Raw genomic sequence first — 17438 nt, 5'->3', positions numbered from 1 at the left:
AATTGGTTTCAGTTCTATCTTTCCTTTGTCCCTGTACCAATAAACTGGACATACTACTTGGTGACACTGGGGGACCACGGCTACTCCGGGGACAATGAGAGGCTACAGGGGTGGTTTGGGGCTGTACATCCTGAGCGAGCCTATTGCAGGCAGGGCCTTGGCATAGGCTGGCCTGACCTGGGTTCTCACTTCTAACAAGCTGTCAGCTCTTGGTCAAGTTCTCTACTTTTTTTTTTTCCTATAGCTTTTTAGTTTATATCATTTTAATTTTTAAAAATGTATTTTTCATTTTATTTGAAAAACATAAGGACAGAGAAGGAAAGGGGGGGGGGGGTCTCCCATCTGCTGGTTCACTCTCCAAACGCCTGTCAACATCTAGGGCTCAGCCAGGCCAAAGCCAGGAGCCTAGAACTCAATCTGGGTCTCCCACATGGGTGACCCAAGTACTTGAGCCATCATCTGTTGCCTCCCACAGTGCACATTAGCTGGAAACTGGATTACAAGTCAAGTAGCTGGGACTCAACCAGGCATCCCAATATGGGATGCACACATCCCAAGTGGTGGCTTAACCCTTGTGCCAAATGCACCGGTTCCAAGCTCTCTAACTTCTGCGAAACTCAGTTTTCTTATCTGGGAAGTGGAGAGGTTGGGCTGGATGCTTCATCCGATCCTTTTCACATCTAACAGTATGTGATCCTCATTCCATGCGGAAGTTTCAGAGTGCTGGGATATATGACGTGGAAAAGGTTCACAGGCTGTGTCCCAAGGGATCTCACGGGGGGCATCTGCCATGTTGAATTTACCACTGAGAGAGATGCAGGCCTACGTTTTATAGGCTCCAAAGCTGGGTCTCGGAAATACTCATGTGTGCGAACAAAATTCACCATTTACTAAAATGTAAAGCCACAACATGGATTAGCCCACCATGAAAATTTTACTGTCAACCAGACTGAAAATTCATGTCTATGTGTCTTTTCTCCTTGAAGCCAAATCAGAATGACAATGTCAATGTATAAATGCCCCGACGACAGAACTGGAGTATCTGTATCTTTAATGGCATCTCGCCATCCCCTGCAGGGTCTTAGTCCACCCAAACAAGGATGGACTGGGTCCGAAGAAAGCTAAGTGTGCCGCTCGCCGGTTCCCCAGCCCTACCCCCCCATCCCGGGGTCAGTCAGACGCAGCAGGGAGTCAAGTCAAGTAAGCAAGAACTCATTTATTGCATGCGTAGCAATGCCTTTTAAAACAAGACCGCAGGATTACTGGGGCAGGGCATAAGGACCAACCAATTACTTAAAAAGTCATTTTACAGGGCGACTTTTTACAGGACCACCCATATGTCTGTACACTGGTCATCAGTTGTCGTCACCTCCCATGATGCTGCACGGCCAATCAGCTTTGGTGGTAAACGACTCCAGTCCAGACCTCCCCATCAAGCCCGCCCTCAGAATCGCTGTCTACCTTCTCGACTTTGGATACTGCCCACCTTTGAATTGCCTCGTGTGCCTAATTTCCCCACAATCCCCAAATGCCAACGGGTCCAGAAAACTTCCTGGCAACAACTCTATATCCTCACCTCCGTGCTGCAGGCAGCCTTGCCAATGCTCCTGGACCTCTATAAAATTATGGCTAAAGCGCGCTTTCCAGGGTGGTACTTGGTACTTGCAATGGCTCTGCCCACTGGGCCTCAGGGACTCTGCCTTTACTAGGCTTTCCTTGCTGGCCCTTGAGGTTGATACATTCTTTATTTAAATGTTAATATTGCAATTAGGTTATAGCCAAGTCCTGCAAGGAGGGAGCCATTTCTCCTCTTCCAGGGGACTTCGCTACTCCCCGTTATTGATTCATTACTTGCTAAAATAGAAATCTTGTACTCTTGGAAGAAGCACTTTTAAGTTCTGGGGGAAGATAATCATTTTCCTCAGGCGCCACAGCCCCCTTACCTGGGCCCACTGAAGAGGCCCTAGGGGCTTAGTTGTGACCCTTCTCACCTACTCTCTCGCTCCGCTCAGGCAGTCCTACGAGCATGCTATTTAAACACATGCTCCCCACATTTCCCTCCAGTCCAGACCTCCCCATCAAGCCCGCCCTCAGAATCGCTGTCTACCTTCTCAACACCACTGCCTGAATATCTACTTAGCACGTCAAGCTAGAGCAGCTGGAATTCCGAGCCAAGAACCTGCAGCCCCAAGTGCTCTCCTCCTTTACCTCGATGTTTCCAATGGTTCTGTACCTCACTGTGGAGGAGTTGAAAAGCTATGATCCGAACCAGCTCCGACCTCAGCCTGCCTCCAACACCAGGCAGTGTTGTTATTTGTCAAACCAGATGGATATGTGAGGTGTTACCAATCTCCTCTTACCACAAAGAGAGTTACAATGAACAGCTTTGTGCATTCTACTTGCTATTTATGCCAGCCTATCTCTAGGCATCTTACTTCTTTTCTCATCTTACTATAATACTCTTATGTTCGAGATACTGGGACCCCATGGGATAAACTAGAGATAAGCTCTATGCAAGGAAATAGCCACTCCAGGGCACCTCAGAGACCAGCTATTCCAACGGCACATCACAGAATCCTTACCATTTCTCTCACAAGACCCGACACTTCTTGGAGAAAAAGAGAAAAGTTACTTTGCCAAGGATAACACCACAAAGAATAAACAAGTACAGTTTTATTTTCCATGTGCATTTGCAAAACACTTAGGACCAACATAAAAAAGGAAAAATCTTGTGGGGAAAAATTACATTAAAAATGGAGAGCTCAGAGAAGCTAGCTACAGCAACTCTGATTGGTCCAAGGAATCGAAAAAACTTCAGCTGAAAATAATAGGAAGGAGAATTGGAGTTTATTGAGGAAGAGGGCCCCGAAGTGGGCCTCGAGGGGGAACTGGAGGCCGGGGAGTGGGTCTGGGTGGAGGAAGGGGGCCCCGCTGGTAGCCATAGGGCGGGGGCCGTGGAGGACCAGTGTACCCATGAGGCGGCATCAGTGGAGGGGGTCCTCGCATACCATGTGGAGGCATAGGGCCTGGGTGACCTGCAAAAAGGGAAACAGAAATTAGTAGCAGTGAGTTACAGGAGACAGTTGATGTTGGAAGACCTGTGGGAAGAGGAAAAAGTGACTTAAAGAAACGTGAGAAAGAAAAGAACAGGCATGGGAAAGCTGACAAAGAAAGCTGTGAGAATGATACATATGCAGACAGGAGGAGGCTACAGCCCACTCACCCATGGGAGATCCAAACGGAGGTCCTCTGGGGGGCATGCCCATTGGAGGAGGTCCAGGATGAGGCATTCCAGGAGGTGGGCGTGGTGGTGGCTGTCCCCCAGAGCCTGGGGGCCCAGCATGGGGGTGTCCTAAGCCATGAGGGCCATGGTGGGCCAGCTGCATCTGAGACATCCCTGTGAAAATAAGAGACAAGGGGAAAATCAGGAAGAGAACAAAGATGGAGAAGAGAGCAACATGAGAAAGAAAATGACATCAGGAAGAGAAGGGGCTAGAAAATCCAAGGTGCTCCTGTCCCTGCTCCCACCCCAACAGGACAAACCACCGCACGTCATGGTTCCTCAATGACCCAGGCACTGGAATAGTAATGCACAAGTGTGTAACCACTGGAGGGATTACTCCACTGACAGGACAGGCTGCCCCAACAGCCACCTAAAGGACAGAATGTTTCAGGAGGATGAGAACATGGAAACAAACTGTCCAAGGCAGAAAGGTGAGCATTTGAGAATCACAGGCGTGTCAAAGAGCACAGACGTCTCGTCTCGGCAAATACCAGTAACTCAGCAATAATCTGGAGCAGTGGCTATGGGGGTGATGGCAGGACCAGATCAGGAAACGCCCTGAAAGCCACGGTACTGAGTGTGTGGGGAAGCTTTACTCTGCAGGTAGAAGGGCACAACAGAATTTTGAGAAAGGGTATCTGAATACCTGGCGGAAAAACATCTGGGAAAATAGATTCAGGACAACACTGTAATCAAAGTGGCAAGAGATCAGCACAGTTAAGTGTGAAATAACAAGGGACTAAGAGCTTGCACTAGGGCACTGGCAGGGGAGGCAGATACCACAAGTCTAAGAGTTCGTATGACAAGTGAGGCGAGGGCGCAGTGCTGTGGCACAGCAGGTTAAGTGCTGTCTACAATGCTGGCATCCTTATGGGCGCCAGTTTGAGACCCAGATGAAGCTTCTGGCTCCTGGCTTTGGCCTGGCACAGCCCAGGACGTTGCAGCCATTTGGGGAGTAAACCAGCAGATGAAGATTGATTTCTCTGTAGTTCTGCCTTTCAAATAAATAAAATTAATATTTAAAAGCAGGAAGTGAGGTGACAGGGAATAATCAAACACAGCCCTAGACTCATGAATTATGCACCTGAAAAATACGGAAGACTTATAGAATAGGTTTGAAGGGGGAGGGCCCCGCACTGTGGCACAGCAAGTCAAGCAGCTGCTGGTAACTCCAGCATCCCACATGGAGCAAAGGCTCAAGTTCTGACTGCTCCACTTCAGATCCCTGCTAGTGAGCCCGGGAAAGCTGCAGACGATGGTCCAAGTACTTGGGTCCTTGCTCACCCACATGGGAGACACAAATGGAGTTCCTGGCTCCTGGTTTTGGCCTGATCCAGCCCTGGCCATTGCAGCCATTTGAACTAGTAGATGGAAGCTCTCTTTCTCTGTCTCATCTTCTTTGTAACTCTGCCTTTCAAATAAATAATTACATAAAGAAATTTTTTTTGAACGGAAGAGACAGAGTGCCCAGTCGCTGAAACTGGGGGAGAGCGAGGTTACAAGGTTGAAAAGAGAGAATTACACCTGGGCAGGCCAGGAGGGCGGCTCAGTAGAGAGGCAAAGGTGAGCGCACAATCCATTTGGACTCCCTAGGTTTTTTTTGTTTTTTTTTTTCTTTTTTTTCTTTTTATTCACAGAGAGAAAAGAGGCAGAGAAAGAGAAAGGTCTTCCATCTGATGGTTCACTCCTCAATAGGCTGCAATGGCCAGAGCTGTGCCGATCCGAAGCCAGGAGCCAGGAGCCTCCTCCGGGTCTCCCACGCGGGTACAAGAGCCCAAGGACTTGGGCCATCTTCCACTGCTTTCCCAGGCCATAGCAGAGAGCTGTATTGGAAGAGGAGCAGCCGGGACTAGAACCAGCACCTATATGGGATGCCGGAGCTTCAGGCCAGGGTGTTAACCTGCTGTGCCACAGCGCTGGCCCCTACACGTATTTTTTTAAAAAGAGAAAGGTCTGAAGGGGAGAGGTACAAAAGTGGATCTGTCCACTGAGCAACAGGATTATGGATTTAGATTGTTAATAATCATGAACTAGAGATACAGACTAGGAGACATCAGTGTATACTTAATCTAGACCCAGAGAAAAATCAGTTTATCAAATTGACTGAAACTGAGGTGTCAGGTGGAGAATCCAAAAAACAGATGAAAAAAACAGACAAGAATTTCAAACAGGAGTACACAGCTAGTTTCAAATACAGCAGAGGGCAAACCATCTAAGAAGTCGAAGTATCCCCTAGACCACTGCTCTGGGGTTGAGTCAGAGAGAAGGGAAACAACAGGGAACAAACAAACAGCAAGTATAGGCTACTCTGCAGAAAGACTTACACAACAGGACAGGTGGTAAGTAGTAAACTAAAGAGAGCATTTTGTTCGTTCACGCACATCCCTCCCTTTCCCAGCCAAGAACACCTACCTGGATGGGGCATGCCACCTGGTGGGAAGGGGTGAGGATGTGAGTGTCCATGACCAGGATGTCCAGCCCCCGGGGTGCCTGCTGATGGAGGGCCATGTCCTCCAGCCCCAGGAGGCATTGGTGGGGGGGGCATGGCTGGAGGTATTCCAGGTGGGAGGGCTCCAGGAGGCGGCACTGGGGGTGGGAAAGAGCCAGGAGGAGGCATGCCTATATAGAAATCAGAAGAAGGATTAATGGCGGTGGGCAAAGAATGCCTTTAAAGAACCTGTCCCAGTTTGACCTGTCTATGCAGGGTGAGTTCTTGCCCCCTCCTCCCAGTGCTCTAAGGTCACAAGCCATGTTGCACTACTCAAATAATCCTACCTCCCTGGAGAAGCCCGACAGAGTTCTTCACACCCCTCCCACCCACCACCTCCTAACTCCCTTCTCATCACCCACTGACTCAGGAGATCTTCCCTTTCCAGGTTCTTTGTTCTCCTCACTGCAGCCCCAAGACAAACGTATTTGCGAACCAAAAGCTTTACCTGGTGGAGGAAGCCCAGACCCCAGTGATGATACCACAGGGTTGGGAGCAGAGGGTGGAGGGGGTGCATCTGCAAACAGCTGATGTGGGCGATCAGCCTGGGAGAGTGGGTTCTGGGCTGCCAGAAGTCGTTCAGCTGCGGAGCCATGGCGCTCACCCTTGGAGTCCTTCTTGAAGGCATAAGACACGGTGATGGGGCGGTTACAGAGGTACTGCCCATTCATGGCCTCAATTGCTGCATCCGAGGCATCAAATGAAGCAAAATTAATAAAGGCATAACCTTTGGAGTTGCCTGTGTCAGGGTCCCGCATGATCTTGGGGGTTTGTAAGATGACCCCAAAGGCGCTAAAAGTATCGTAAAGCAGCTTCTCGTCAATCTCCGGGTCCAGGTTCCCGATGAAAATGTTGGCCCCGACATCCAGGTTTTTGTTGTGAGCTGATGCCTTGTTCACTCGTATTGGCTTCCCATAGAGTTTGATCATGTTCATGATCTTAATGGCATAGTCAGCATCTTCTTCACTCAAGAATTCCACAAAGCCATAGCCTAAGCAGGCAGAGAGGAGATTAGCAACTAGAGCGAAGATACCCGAAACTGGGTAAAACTCACCCACCCTCCAATCACAAAGAACAAGAAAATGATTTTAGAAACAAACTGTGAACTGAGGATTAAGAGAAAGCAATCTGGGGCCGGTGCTGAGGCACAGTGGGTTGGGCATCTGCCTGCAGCACCAGCATCCCATATGGGCGCCAGCTCAAGTCCCAGCTACCCTACTTCTGATCCAGCTCCCTGCTGATGGCCTGGGAAAGCAGGAGAAGATGGCCCAAGTCTCTGGGTCTCTGCACCAGGGTGGGAGACCTGAAGAAGCTCCTGGCTTCAGACTGGCCCAGCTCCGGCCAGTGCGGCCATTTGGGGAGTGAATCAGTGGATGGAAGGCCTCTCTCTGTCTCTCCCTCTCTCTGTCTGTAACTCTGCCTCCCAAGTAAATAGATAAATCTTTAAAAAAGAGAAAAGAAGAGGAAGCAATCTTCTGGTCGCTCATTCTGAAACAAGTATAAATACCGCTGGGACCCTCAGGAGCAGCTGTCAGATACATAAAGTGGCCTCTTGGCGCGGACTCACCTTGGTGCTGGCCAGTGACTCTGTCCTTCGGCATGTGAGTGTTGACCACCGGTCCTGCCTGCAGGAAGAGCTCCCACAGCAGAGGTTCGCTAACCTTCTCGTCCAGGCCCCCCACGTACACAGTAGCATCTGGAGGGAGGATGCAGGAATTTAGGATGGGGACGAATATGACAGGAAAGGAGCTGACCGGGACATAAAGATGGAACCCAGTTAGAGGAACTGCAGGCGGGGATGTGGGACAGAAGCGAAAAGGGGGAGGTGGAAAGCATCCAAATAAGCCCTAAATCGTCCTCTTCGCAGGACCTAGAGCCCCTTCTGAAGTTCACTTTAGTGTCTGCTGCAAATTCCGTCCCACTCAGAAAAGGCAGCAGGGGGACTGCACGAAACATCACACGTCCAGGCCTCAGCCTGCACCCGGCCAACCCGCCCGCACCAGCCACGGAAGCGAGTCTCGCGCCCTCCGGGGGACGGGGGTCCAGTTTCCCGCCTTGGAGACGCTACTGGCCTTAGCTGGGGCTTCCCACCCTCCCGGGCCCATTCCGGACTCGTCTCCCCGCCCAGTCACCCTGGTTCCGCTCGGAGATCGGCCCGGCAGCCATGGCGAAAAGAATCCCGCCGCCTCCAAGCAGCGGCTCCGCCCTCTGGCCGCGGTCACTACTTCCACTTCCGGGGCGAAGACTTACGTGACGCTGGGCGGGGCCCGGACGGGGGCGGGGCCGGAAGCGGCTGCGGCCATCTTAGGATCCCGCGGGACTTGACGGTGCTGTGGCGTCCCGGTTCAGAGGCGTTTGGATTTGCGCCGAGGTTCCGGGGCGAGCGGTCGTAGCGAGGAGGGCGGGGCAGGAAAGCGCAGGCCCTCTGAAAGCAGTGCCAGACGTCTCCCACCGGTGCGGGCGTTTGGCACAGCGGTTAAGCCACAGCATCCTCAGTCAAGAATTACAGGGTCCGAGCCCCGGTTTCCCCCGACTCGAGCTTCCTGTAAATGCACACCTTGGGAGGCAGCAGAAACCCCAAGTTTGGTCCCTGCCACCCATGTCGGAGACCTGGATTGTTCCCCGCTCCCGGTCTGCGTCTGGCATGGCCCCGACTGTTAGAGGCATTTGGGGGAGTGAACCAGCGGATGGAAGTTGTCTGTTCCTCTCTTTCAAGCTAAAAATAGTAACTCTTCGTGTATTTTGTAGCCAGCTGATCCTTTTGTCACCCAAAGGAAAAGGTTCTCAGGGACCCCTCAACCTAAGGACTCTGCTCCACAAGCGTCTTAGTTTTGGCCTCATGCCTCTGGCTGGCTCGAGGTAATGTCTGAGCCGGAGTGTGAGCAGAATCTGAGGCTCCCCGGATGGAGTGTGACCAAAGCTGCAACTCCAAGAGCACTTTCTGGCCCCAGCAACGTCATAATATGCTCTTGGCTGTCTGCCTCTAAATGGGAGATGAGAATTCTGAGCCTCACGTGGTCCAAATCCATTCCTTTCTTAGAAATCATACGATGGGGACCTTTTCTCAAGTCTTTGCTATCTAGGATCCTTCATTCAAATCCAAGAATCAGTGCCAGCAATGTGTATAAATATTGTGCTTTAATGAACTTAAATAGAAATGCCACTACAAAAATGTACAGTTGGAAGAGAGGGTGTGTTTCATATCCACTTTGTTTCCAAAAGAAACTATACAGGAAGAAACAGAAATTGGAATTAAAATAGGCAGCAAGAAGGGGCAAGAATGAGGTCTTTAGGCCATACTGTTGGAACTGGTGAACAGCGTCTCTGGTGTCACAACTTAAATAGCTGGCTATCTATAAAGCAATTACATTGTGGATTGTTTTGTTTCTTAATTCTTCAACTCCCAGGAAACAACAGCTTCAGGAACCAAATAAAAGGACAAGAATTAAAGATTAGCACCACCGTCCACAACAAACTCAATTCTAAGTGAGTTTGCTTAAGAGCTGGAGTGTGAAAGCTGAGGCAACAAGGCCATATACAAAACACTGCAGTATTAGGACTCTCCCTCAACCCAGATCCCCCGCTGCTCTTTGAGAATGCCAGCAATTTCAGCAGGAATGAGAGAGAATGGTACTTGGATCTCTTTTCTTGGAGTGATCACCAGGAAACGCTCTTGGTGTCCACTTCCTTAATAGTTCCTGAAGATGGGATAGTTCATCCTGGAGGCCAGAGACTGTGAGAGCTGAGAGGCCCATCTGGGAAGGGTGCCAATAGGGACAGAGAGAAACGTCATTGCAGCTCTAGACCCCTGCTTCTAAGATCTGCCCGCTACTTGTGGTGCCTAATTGTCTTTCCCCTCCCAACTCTGCCCTAAATTCCATTTAATGTAAGCTTCTAGCAGTTTCCTCTAACGGTACTTCATTTCCCAGCCCGCCCAGCCCCTTGCCTTCCCAGCTCTGTTCATCTGGTTCAGCTGTCAAGCCCCTTCCCCCACTCCCAGTCCCTGTCTTCTTTACTCACCTGGACCTCGGGCCGTCCCCTCAGGTAGCAGCGTCTCCAGAGCCTGATCTGAGGTCCCAGATACCCAGGCAGCAGCAGCCCTGGAGGTAAAGGGCAAGCTCCCCAGTGTAAAGGGAGCCCCCACTCTTGGTCAGCCAGGCTTTCAGAGGAGACAGCCATCCGGGGTAGCCAACGAGAAGAGACCGCCAGCAGAGAGGGACTCTCCCGCCACGGACAGAGCTGGTGTAGAGGGGTCAGGGCCCCTTTAGAGAACAGCCACACAGAACTGGGAGGGCCAGGAACCAGGAAGCTTGGCTAAATGGGAAAGGGAAATCAACTGGCAACTGAGAAACCAGACAAGCTCAGTGTCCCCAGTCTGTTAGGAAGGGCATGGGACTCCTATCTACACTTGCACTGGCAACCAGAACCCCAGGCCTGCGCTCAGAACTGTCCTCATCAGGCTGCAACTAGGGCTCGGGACCGATGAAAGTTGATTTTAGGGCAACTTGTAAAATGTATGTGTGAAACAGGAAGACTGAGAAACAGGAATGAGAAAGACAAAAGTATAAGCCTCTATTCTGTCCTAGGACTTGTGTCTTCCTGGGGAAAGTCAGAGACTGACAGCTGCAGAAGAGAAGTGGGGAGGCTTCCCGGGAGGAACTCAGACATTATGTCTCTCTGCATCTAGTAGCATAAGCCTGTGGAGAAAGTCAAGGGAGTTGAAGAAGTCAGATGCCTCACCTGCTGTCTCGGAAGCCAGGCATCTGGGCCGTGTTCTGGGTTATAGCCAGGATTATGGAATTGTAGTATCTGTTCATTACTGTAGCGTAAATCCCAGTCCCAGACAGACAGCTGCAGGTTAATGGAATTCCCAGCTGGGGGGTGGGAGTACCCTGGGGTATAGACTTGTGTGTAGGAACTGAACTGGACCGAGGAAGCAGGAAAAAGGATGGTTACATAGAGTAATATAATCCTCCTCCTGAATCTAGACATTATGAAACTCTCCCCTCTTACTCCAGGAATCAGATGGAGGGCAAAACCTAGTCCTGAGAGCAAGCGTGACCTCCCCTCCCCACCCATGGACCGCACTTCTCATAAAACAGATCAAGACTGAACTTCACACAGCTCTTCTCAATGAGAACAAATGACCAGTCAAAAATATAGAGGTCGCTGACCTGTCCACTCTGCTTTCCACGCTCCCAGGGAGTATTCCTCAGAAAAGTAAGGGTGTCAGGAACCCTGACACTGTCATGAAGAGCAAGAAGGAAAAACTCAGAGAATTCAAACTCAGCTGGAAACTGCTGGAGGAGCTGCCAGACACAGTCTAGGAACAGGAGGAACACCGGCGCCTGGGAAGGGAAGGCAAGAGGTTGGAAGGGTGGCAGAGACCCAAGGAGGGAGGATGACAAATGATGGGCCTGGGGGACACAGGACATGAGGGGCATTATGAAGGTGAAGGGATGACAATATGAACTGAGGGCGTAGGGTGTTGGGAGCTTCACTCATCCCGGTTCCTCAAGCTTAGTTAACCTCAGGACCATCGTGAGCAGGTGCACTTTCTGTGGACTGCACTATGTAATTTTTCTTATCCCCTTACTTCTTTGGTAATACTCCCCTGCAACACCCGAAACACTCCCAAATGATTCTTACCTCCTCACTGGCCCCTGTTCCCCCAAGCCGGGTCAGGAAAGGGTGTCCAGCGGCCACCCACTCTCGCTGCACTAGTGATTGGAAGCCACACAGTGTTCGGGCTTCAGGGGCTGAGAGCAGCTGGACGAGTGAAGAGAGGAGGCCATTGAGATCACGATCACCGCGCTCTGGGTGACAAAGAGGAAGAAGGGATGGGACAAAGAAGGGAGGCCCAGGAAACTAGGACAAGAGAGAAGGAGAGAAGGAGACACAGCAAGAAGTGGGAGGCACAGAGGGAAAAGTTTGGGGAAAGTAGGATTGAGAGGGCACGTAGAAGTGAAGAGAAAACAAAGACCAGGAATGATTCATTTTGTAGACTACCCCTGGATAGAAATACCCAGTTTTACACAGAGGAGACAGAACCACAATTCTCAAAGCAGTTTCTGCATTGCTCTTCCCAATCCAACCCCCATCCCCGTGCACCCGTGCACTAACGGAAGGATGGGCACGGAGGAGCTGAGAACACAGCCATGTTCAGGTCCCCAGGCTGCAGTGGTCAGCAGAGGTGGCACTCAAGGATGGGTACTTCCTAGTGACCGGAAGATGCTAGCACTAGAAGGGGACAGGAAGCCCTGTGGTCTTCCTCCAGGAACAAATCCAGTCAGGTGGGTGAAGGAAAAAGGAAAGGAATGGAGGAGGCGGACCCAAGGGACTCACCTTGAAGAACTACAGAACGAACCCTGGATGTCACTAAGACTGAGATGTCGCTGGCCTTGCGAAGACAAGACCTGGAGGGGAAGTTGAGGAAGAGAGGGGGGAATGGAATAGAGGCAGACTCCAAAGTCCTGCCCCTTCTTCCAAGGACTAGCAGATGACAGTCTTCTCGGGAAACCAGGAGAACATAATGGAAGGCCATTTAGGAGTCCAAGTTCATGAAAGGCTGGGAAAGGTTGAATTATAGATTAAGCTGGGAGTACCTGACATAGTCCAACCATCGTGTTCCCTCCAGAGCTGACAGCCATTTGTCCTCAGCTACAGATGAATCTGATAGCGAATAGAGGGATAAGGGCAGAGATGAGAACAGGATTCAAGTCTATAGGCTAATTGGTTAAAAGGGTGCTGGTTCGAGTCCCGTCTGCACCACTTCCGATCCAGCTCTCTGCTATGGCCTGAGAAAACAGTAGAAGATGGCCCAGGTCCTTGGACCCCTGAACCCTTGTGGGGAAACTGGAAGAAGCTCCTGGCTCCTGGCTTCGGAGCAGCCCAGCTCCTGCCATTGCGGCCATGTGGGGAGTGAACCAGTGGATGGAAGACCTCTCTCTCTGTCTCTGTCTGTCTCTGCCTCTGCCTCTCTATAACTCTGCCTCAAATAAATCTTAAAAAAAAAAAAAAAGAAGAAGAAGAAGTTGGATAGGGGACAGGTGTTGTTGCACAGCGGGTTAAACCACTGCTCACGTCTCAAATCCGAGCACTGGTTTGATTCCCAGATACTCTGTTTCTGATCCAGCTTCTTGCAAATGCACCTGGGAAGGCAGCAGATGATGACCCAAGTGCTTGAATCCCTGCCACCAGCGTGGGAGGCCCAGGAAGAGTGCTAGGCTCTTGGTTTTGGTCTATGCAGCATTTGGGGAGTGAATCAGTGGATAAAGACACCCTTCTTTCTCTCTCTCTCTCTCCCCACCCCCAGTCACTCTTTCAAATAAGTAAACACTTAACAGAATAACTTGGGTAGTGGTTGCCTATGGCTGAGAGTTGGAATGAAAAGTAACTGTGAATGGCTATGAGGTTTCTAAGATTTAAAGTGTGGTAATGATTATACAACACTGTAAATTGAATTGTACATTAAAGATAGGTGAAGGGTGAGTTTTGTGGTCTGTACATTGTATCTCAATAAAGCTATTTAAAAATCTAAGTTAGGGTCCAGAAGACAGAAAAGCAGTGAGTCTGGGAGGAGATGGGAGTTGAATAGAAAACTAAGAATCATCGGGCTGAACGGCTACTCCTGCACAGTGGGCAAAAGAGCAAAGCATGCTGGGGTCAGCAGACCTAGGGGTGAGGGCGAGGCGTCCAAGGTCATTCTTACCAGGCACGCAGAGGGCCCTCAGCCTCAAGTGGGCGAGCTGGACATCAGCGAGACCAGGCAGCTCATCCACGACGTCTACCAGGACGACGTCAGAATGCCCAGCCTGTAGCATCGACTCCACTGCTCTGGAGGCCATGGAGCCAGAAAATAAGGGAAGGAGTCTGCCCTGAACACCGAACCCTGCGTCCCCTCCCCTCACCTCCCCTCACCTGATATCTTCCTTGTTAGGGTCACTGGCTGTGTAGAAGCCTCCACAGCGGAGAAGGTCACTGCCCCCAGGGTGGTGCCAGGACAGGCGCTTCAGATGGGTGAAAGAGGGTCACTGCAGGAGATCCTCTGGACCCAGCCACCCTTGCCCCCACAGTGACCCTGCAGGGACCCCCCCCCTCCACATCGACCCCTGACCCACCCCCTGTGACTCCCAGTCCCCACCCTCACACTGACCGGTCCACGGCCCTGATGGAAGTGGCCAAATGCTCTCCTGACCTCACTGTCCAGAACTCGGCTAGGAACCAAGAAGTAACGGGGGAGGCTGCAAAATTGAGAGTGCAAAATTGCAGTGTGGCTTGTAGGCACGTTGTCATGCAAAGAAAGCTGCTCTAGGGCGACCATTCCCAAGGGAGCTGGGGCTTAGCGGCAAGGGTGATGTCCTAGCTTTATCGGATCTGGGACCATGAGAGATTGGGAGGGCAACAGGGGTTGGGGTGAACTGGGACCTCACCTGGTAGCTACGTCGAACCTCTCATTGACTGTGCTCACCCTCCAGCCTCTGGCCCCCTGCTTCTTCCGCTCAAACTCCCAGTCTTCCGATGTCTCCAAGAGAGGAATAGGTGGCTTTCTCGAGTCAGAACCCTGGCCTGGAGCAGGTGTGAGGTGGCCAAACAGAAGAAAAGGAACCCGAGAAGCTTCTCAGCTCTTTGGTCTTCAGGCAGCCTCTGCTTTGTCAGACTTCCCACCCTAAAGCGCCCTCACTCACCAGCCTTGGTCAGTGGCAGCCCCAAACACTGCTGCGCTTGACTGCTCTGAGCTCTGGCTTGGACAATGGCCATGGTCACCTGTGGAGGAAAGGGCAGCCCATCCTGCGGGCTCAGACTGAAGAAGTGGAGAGAAGGAAGTGGAGCCACGTGTTGCCCCACTGTCCTTGCCACCAACAGAGGACACGTAGCCAGAGAAAGGGCTGCTGCAGGCCATGGGCACTGGGATTGCGAGAACAAATCTAGAACCACAGACTCATGAAATGTTCATCCTGGGAGCAATTTTGGGAAGAATCTCCTCTCCCTTCCCATTTTTCAGAGGCCAAACCCACCCTCACCACACTGCTGGTAACCAGCAGAGCCGGCTAGAATCAGGCCCTTACGCGCCAATACGGCCATCTACCGCAGCCCGTTGGCCTCTCCTTGAGGAAAGCAGTAGAGGGGATGATGGGAGGGACCCCAGACGGTGGGGAGTATTGGGACAGGATCCCCAGGTTCTGAGGAGAGGTCGGATCCTCAGGCTAGGGGCCTCTTACCTGCCAGGCTTGAGGCTCTAGTCCTCCAGCCTCAAAACCAACTCTGAGCAGCCGGAAGTCTCGGCCGTGAATCAGAAGCTCCTCCGGGACAAACTTCAGCTGGGACCCCGGACGCAGGAGCTGGACTCGGGACAAGCCACTCACTGAAAGCAGTGTAACCACGGATCAGGGTCCCTCCGGGAGGAACTCTTCCAGCCCCCTCCACGGCAGCCCGTCCACTCCTTCCCTGGCAGTTTTCTGAGCTACAAGGAAGAGGAGGGCTTCCGGTGCCCCCAGCGAGCTCCTTAGCAAACCTCCAGACTCACCAGCCTCTAACCGCCCGATGTTGACCAGGGCAAAATCATAGTCACTGCTCAGGGGAGTGTCCTAGAAGAGACACATTGCTGACGTTACAGACGTCTGAAATCAGCTCGCTTTCCACCTTAGCAGCCCCCGACTGCCTCTGTGGGCGCCCCCCGTAGACATAGTCCCCATTGAACATTACTGGAACATTCAAACAACAGCCCTTAACCCCCACTGGTTGTCTACATCCATCTGGACTCCCCTACCCATTCTCATCTAGGTGCCCTTTCTGTTGCTCTAACCATCTCACCTGACTCCGCTGCCATCCATGGGGCTGGAAGGTGACCCTAAAGTTGGTGCAGATCAAGGTGCCAGGCAATTCAGGTTCCAGCCCCTTCCTCAGCCCTGGAGCCCATGCTAGGATCTGCTCCCCTAAAGGGGAAGAAAGGAAGCCCTGTTATCACCATTTCTTGTACACACCCACTCCTGAGACAAGAGGGAATAATAAAATCTTCTCCTAGGGACTGGCTTTGTAGTGTAGCAGGTAAACCATCATCTGTGATGCCGGTATCTTATATGGGCACTGATTGAAGTCCCAGCTGCTCCACTTCTGATCCAGCTCCCTGCTAATGTGCCTAGGAAAGCAGTGCAAGATGACCCAAGTATTCAGGCCCCTGCCACCCATGTGGGAGATCCAGATGAAGACCTGGATGAAGCTCCTGTCTCCTGGCTTCAGCCTGTCCCAGCACTGGCCATTGCTGCCATCTGGGAGGCGAACCAATAGATAAAAGATAGTTCTCTCTCTCTCTCTCTCTCTCTCTCTGTCTCTCTCTCCCTCCCTCCCTCCCTCCTAACTCTTTCAAAATAAATAAATCTTAAACAAAGAAAAAAAAAATCTTCCTCTAATGCAGTACAATGCAAGCTTATGAGGAAATGATGTGGTATTATTTTAGCTCTGTAACGAGACCAGGGCCTGGCACATAGTCGACACTCAAGTATTTATTGAATAATTAAATGAGAAAAGTGCTGAGTGAGAGGGTCAAGGAAACAGAGCGGCTATCAAGGACCAGCTCAGGACAGAGAGGAGAGCAAGCTTCAGGCAGGAGCACTTGGAGCCGGGAGAGGACCACACAGGTGTCTTTGGTGAGGGTATGAAACTAGGTTGGCTGGGGCGCATTCTGGAGGCGACTCTGGGGGTCAGAGGCATTGGGAGGGCATGATTACCTGGGAGGCATCCAGAAGCCAGGCAACCGCCAAGCCGACGACTCCTGGGCTCCGGCATCCTGCCACCCTGGTCAGACTTGGGTCCGCGGAGCTGAGAAGCGTAGAGGTTAATGCCCAGGCCTCTCCACTGCTGGGGTCTGGGATGACCTCAGCAGCCTCCTTTGGAAACCTACACACACTCTCAGGGGGGAAAACTGAGATCGGTGGCTATGGGGAGCTCAGGACCAGGGCTGGCAGACAGTGAAGGGAGGGGCTGGTTAATGGATAATGAACCACGAACTTGAGACTGAAAAGGGCACACCAGGCCCCATCAACCAAAGCTGATATGACGGACACACCCTCCTCCTCCTCCTCCTTGTCTAGATGCCTCTCTTCCCCCTTGTACCTCTACCTCATCCCCATCCACACCCTCTTGCCAGCCCCATCCCCCAATTCCTTCTCCTTACCCCCATCTCGGGCTCCTCCTTGTGGGGGGCAATGTTGAAACTCTGGCCCCTGCCCCCCCACCACATTTCTCTGGCTCCATCCGGGTACGGAACCTTTAAGGGTGGGAAACCTCAAGGATGCTCAGCCCCTCTGGGGACAGGCTGAATCCTGTAGTTGAGAGGAGAGGGGTTGGGGGAGGGGCGGGGGGAGGGCACGAGGGGAAGGAGCATTTGAGGTGCACGGAGTAGTTTTGGGGGTCTTTTGAAAGGTGTGTCCAGCCCAGCCAGAGTAGGCTCCTCGGGAACTTCGGTCGACTCTGGAGAGGCCGGGAGGGATGCCCAGCCCCTTAAAGGAGAAGACACACAGTTCTGGAGGAGTGGAGAGGAAATGGAGGAGCCTTAAAAAGATGGGGAAAACTGGGGAACCGGGAGAGAAACACTCAGACTCCCTTCTCTAGCCGAGCCCAGATCTTATCTTCTGGTTCTGGAGTGTTGGAAACTGTGAGGGGGCAGGA

At 51.8% G+C, this 17438-nt stretch overlaps 2 protein-coding genes across 2 annotated transcripts; both read right to left on the bottom strand.

Moving 5' to 3' along the window:
- Positions 1–2655: 2655 nt before the first annotated feature.
- Positions 2656–8026, bottom strand: SF3B4 (splicing factor 3b subunit 4). Its single transcript, XM_008264501.3, has 6 exons — positions 7904–8026; positions 7339–7467; positions 6220–6762; positions 5696–5902; positions 3224–3397; positions 2656–3035 (listed from the first exon to the last, which is right to left on the bottom strand). Exons 1-6 carry the CDS (start codon positions 7935–7937, stop codon positions 2848–2850), a joined length of 1275 nt encoding a protein of 424 aa, XP_008262723.1. The 5' UTR covers positions 7938–8026; the 3' UTR covers positions 2656–2847.
- An 864-nt stretch (positions 8027–8890) lies between these two features.
- MTMR11 (myotubularin related protein 11) lies at positions 8891–17214 on the bottom strand. Its single transcript, XM_051858715.2, is given in 18 exon segments — positions 8891–9390; positions 9392–9526; positions 9792–10085; positions 10512–10694; positions 10946–11119; positions 11421–11587; positions 12117–12187; positions 12377–12443; positions 13483–13607; positions 13692–13780; positions 13927–14014; positions 14204–14339; positions 14459–14537; positions 14993–15135; positions 15298–15358; positions 15585–15706; positions 16499–16589; positions 16945–17214. Coding segments are annotated over 18 exon segments (2157 nt in total). The 5' UTR covers positions 17011–17214; the 3' UTR covers positions 8891–9324.
- Between the last annotated feature and the right edge of the window lie 224 nt (positions 17215–17438).

This window comes from Oryctolagus cuniculus, chromosome 7 (genome assembly GCF_964237555.1).
Source record: "Oryctolagus cuniculus chromosome 7, mOryCun1.1, whole genome shotgun sequence".
NCBI lineage: Eukaryota > Metazoa > Chordata > Mammalia > Lagomorpha > Leporidae > Oryctolagus > Oryctolagus cuniculus.
Note: the sequence above shows the minus strand (reverse complement) of the source record. Positions and strands in the feature narration are given on the sequence as shown.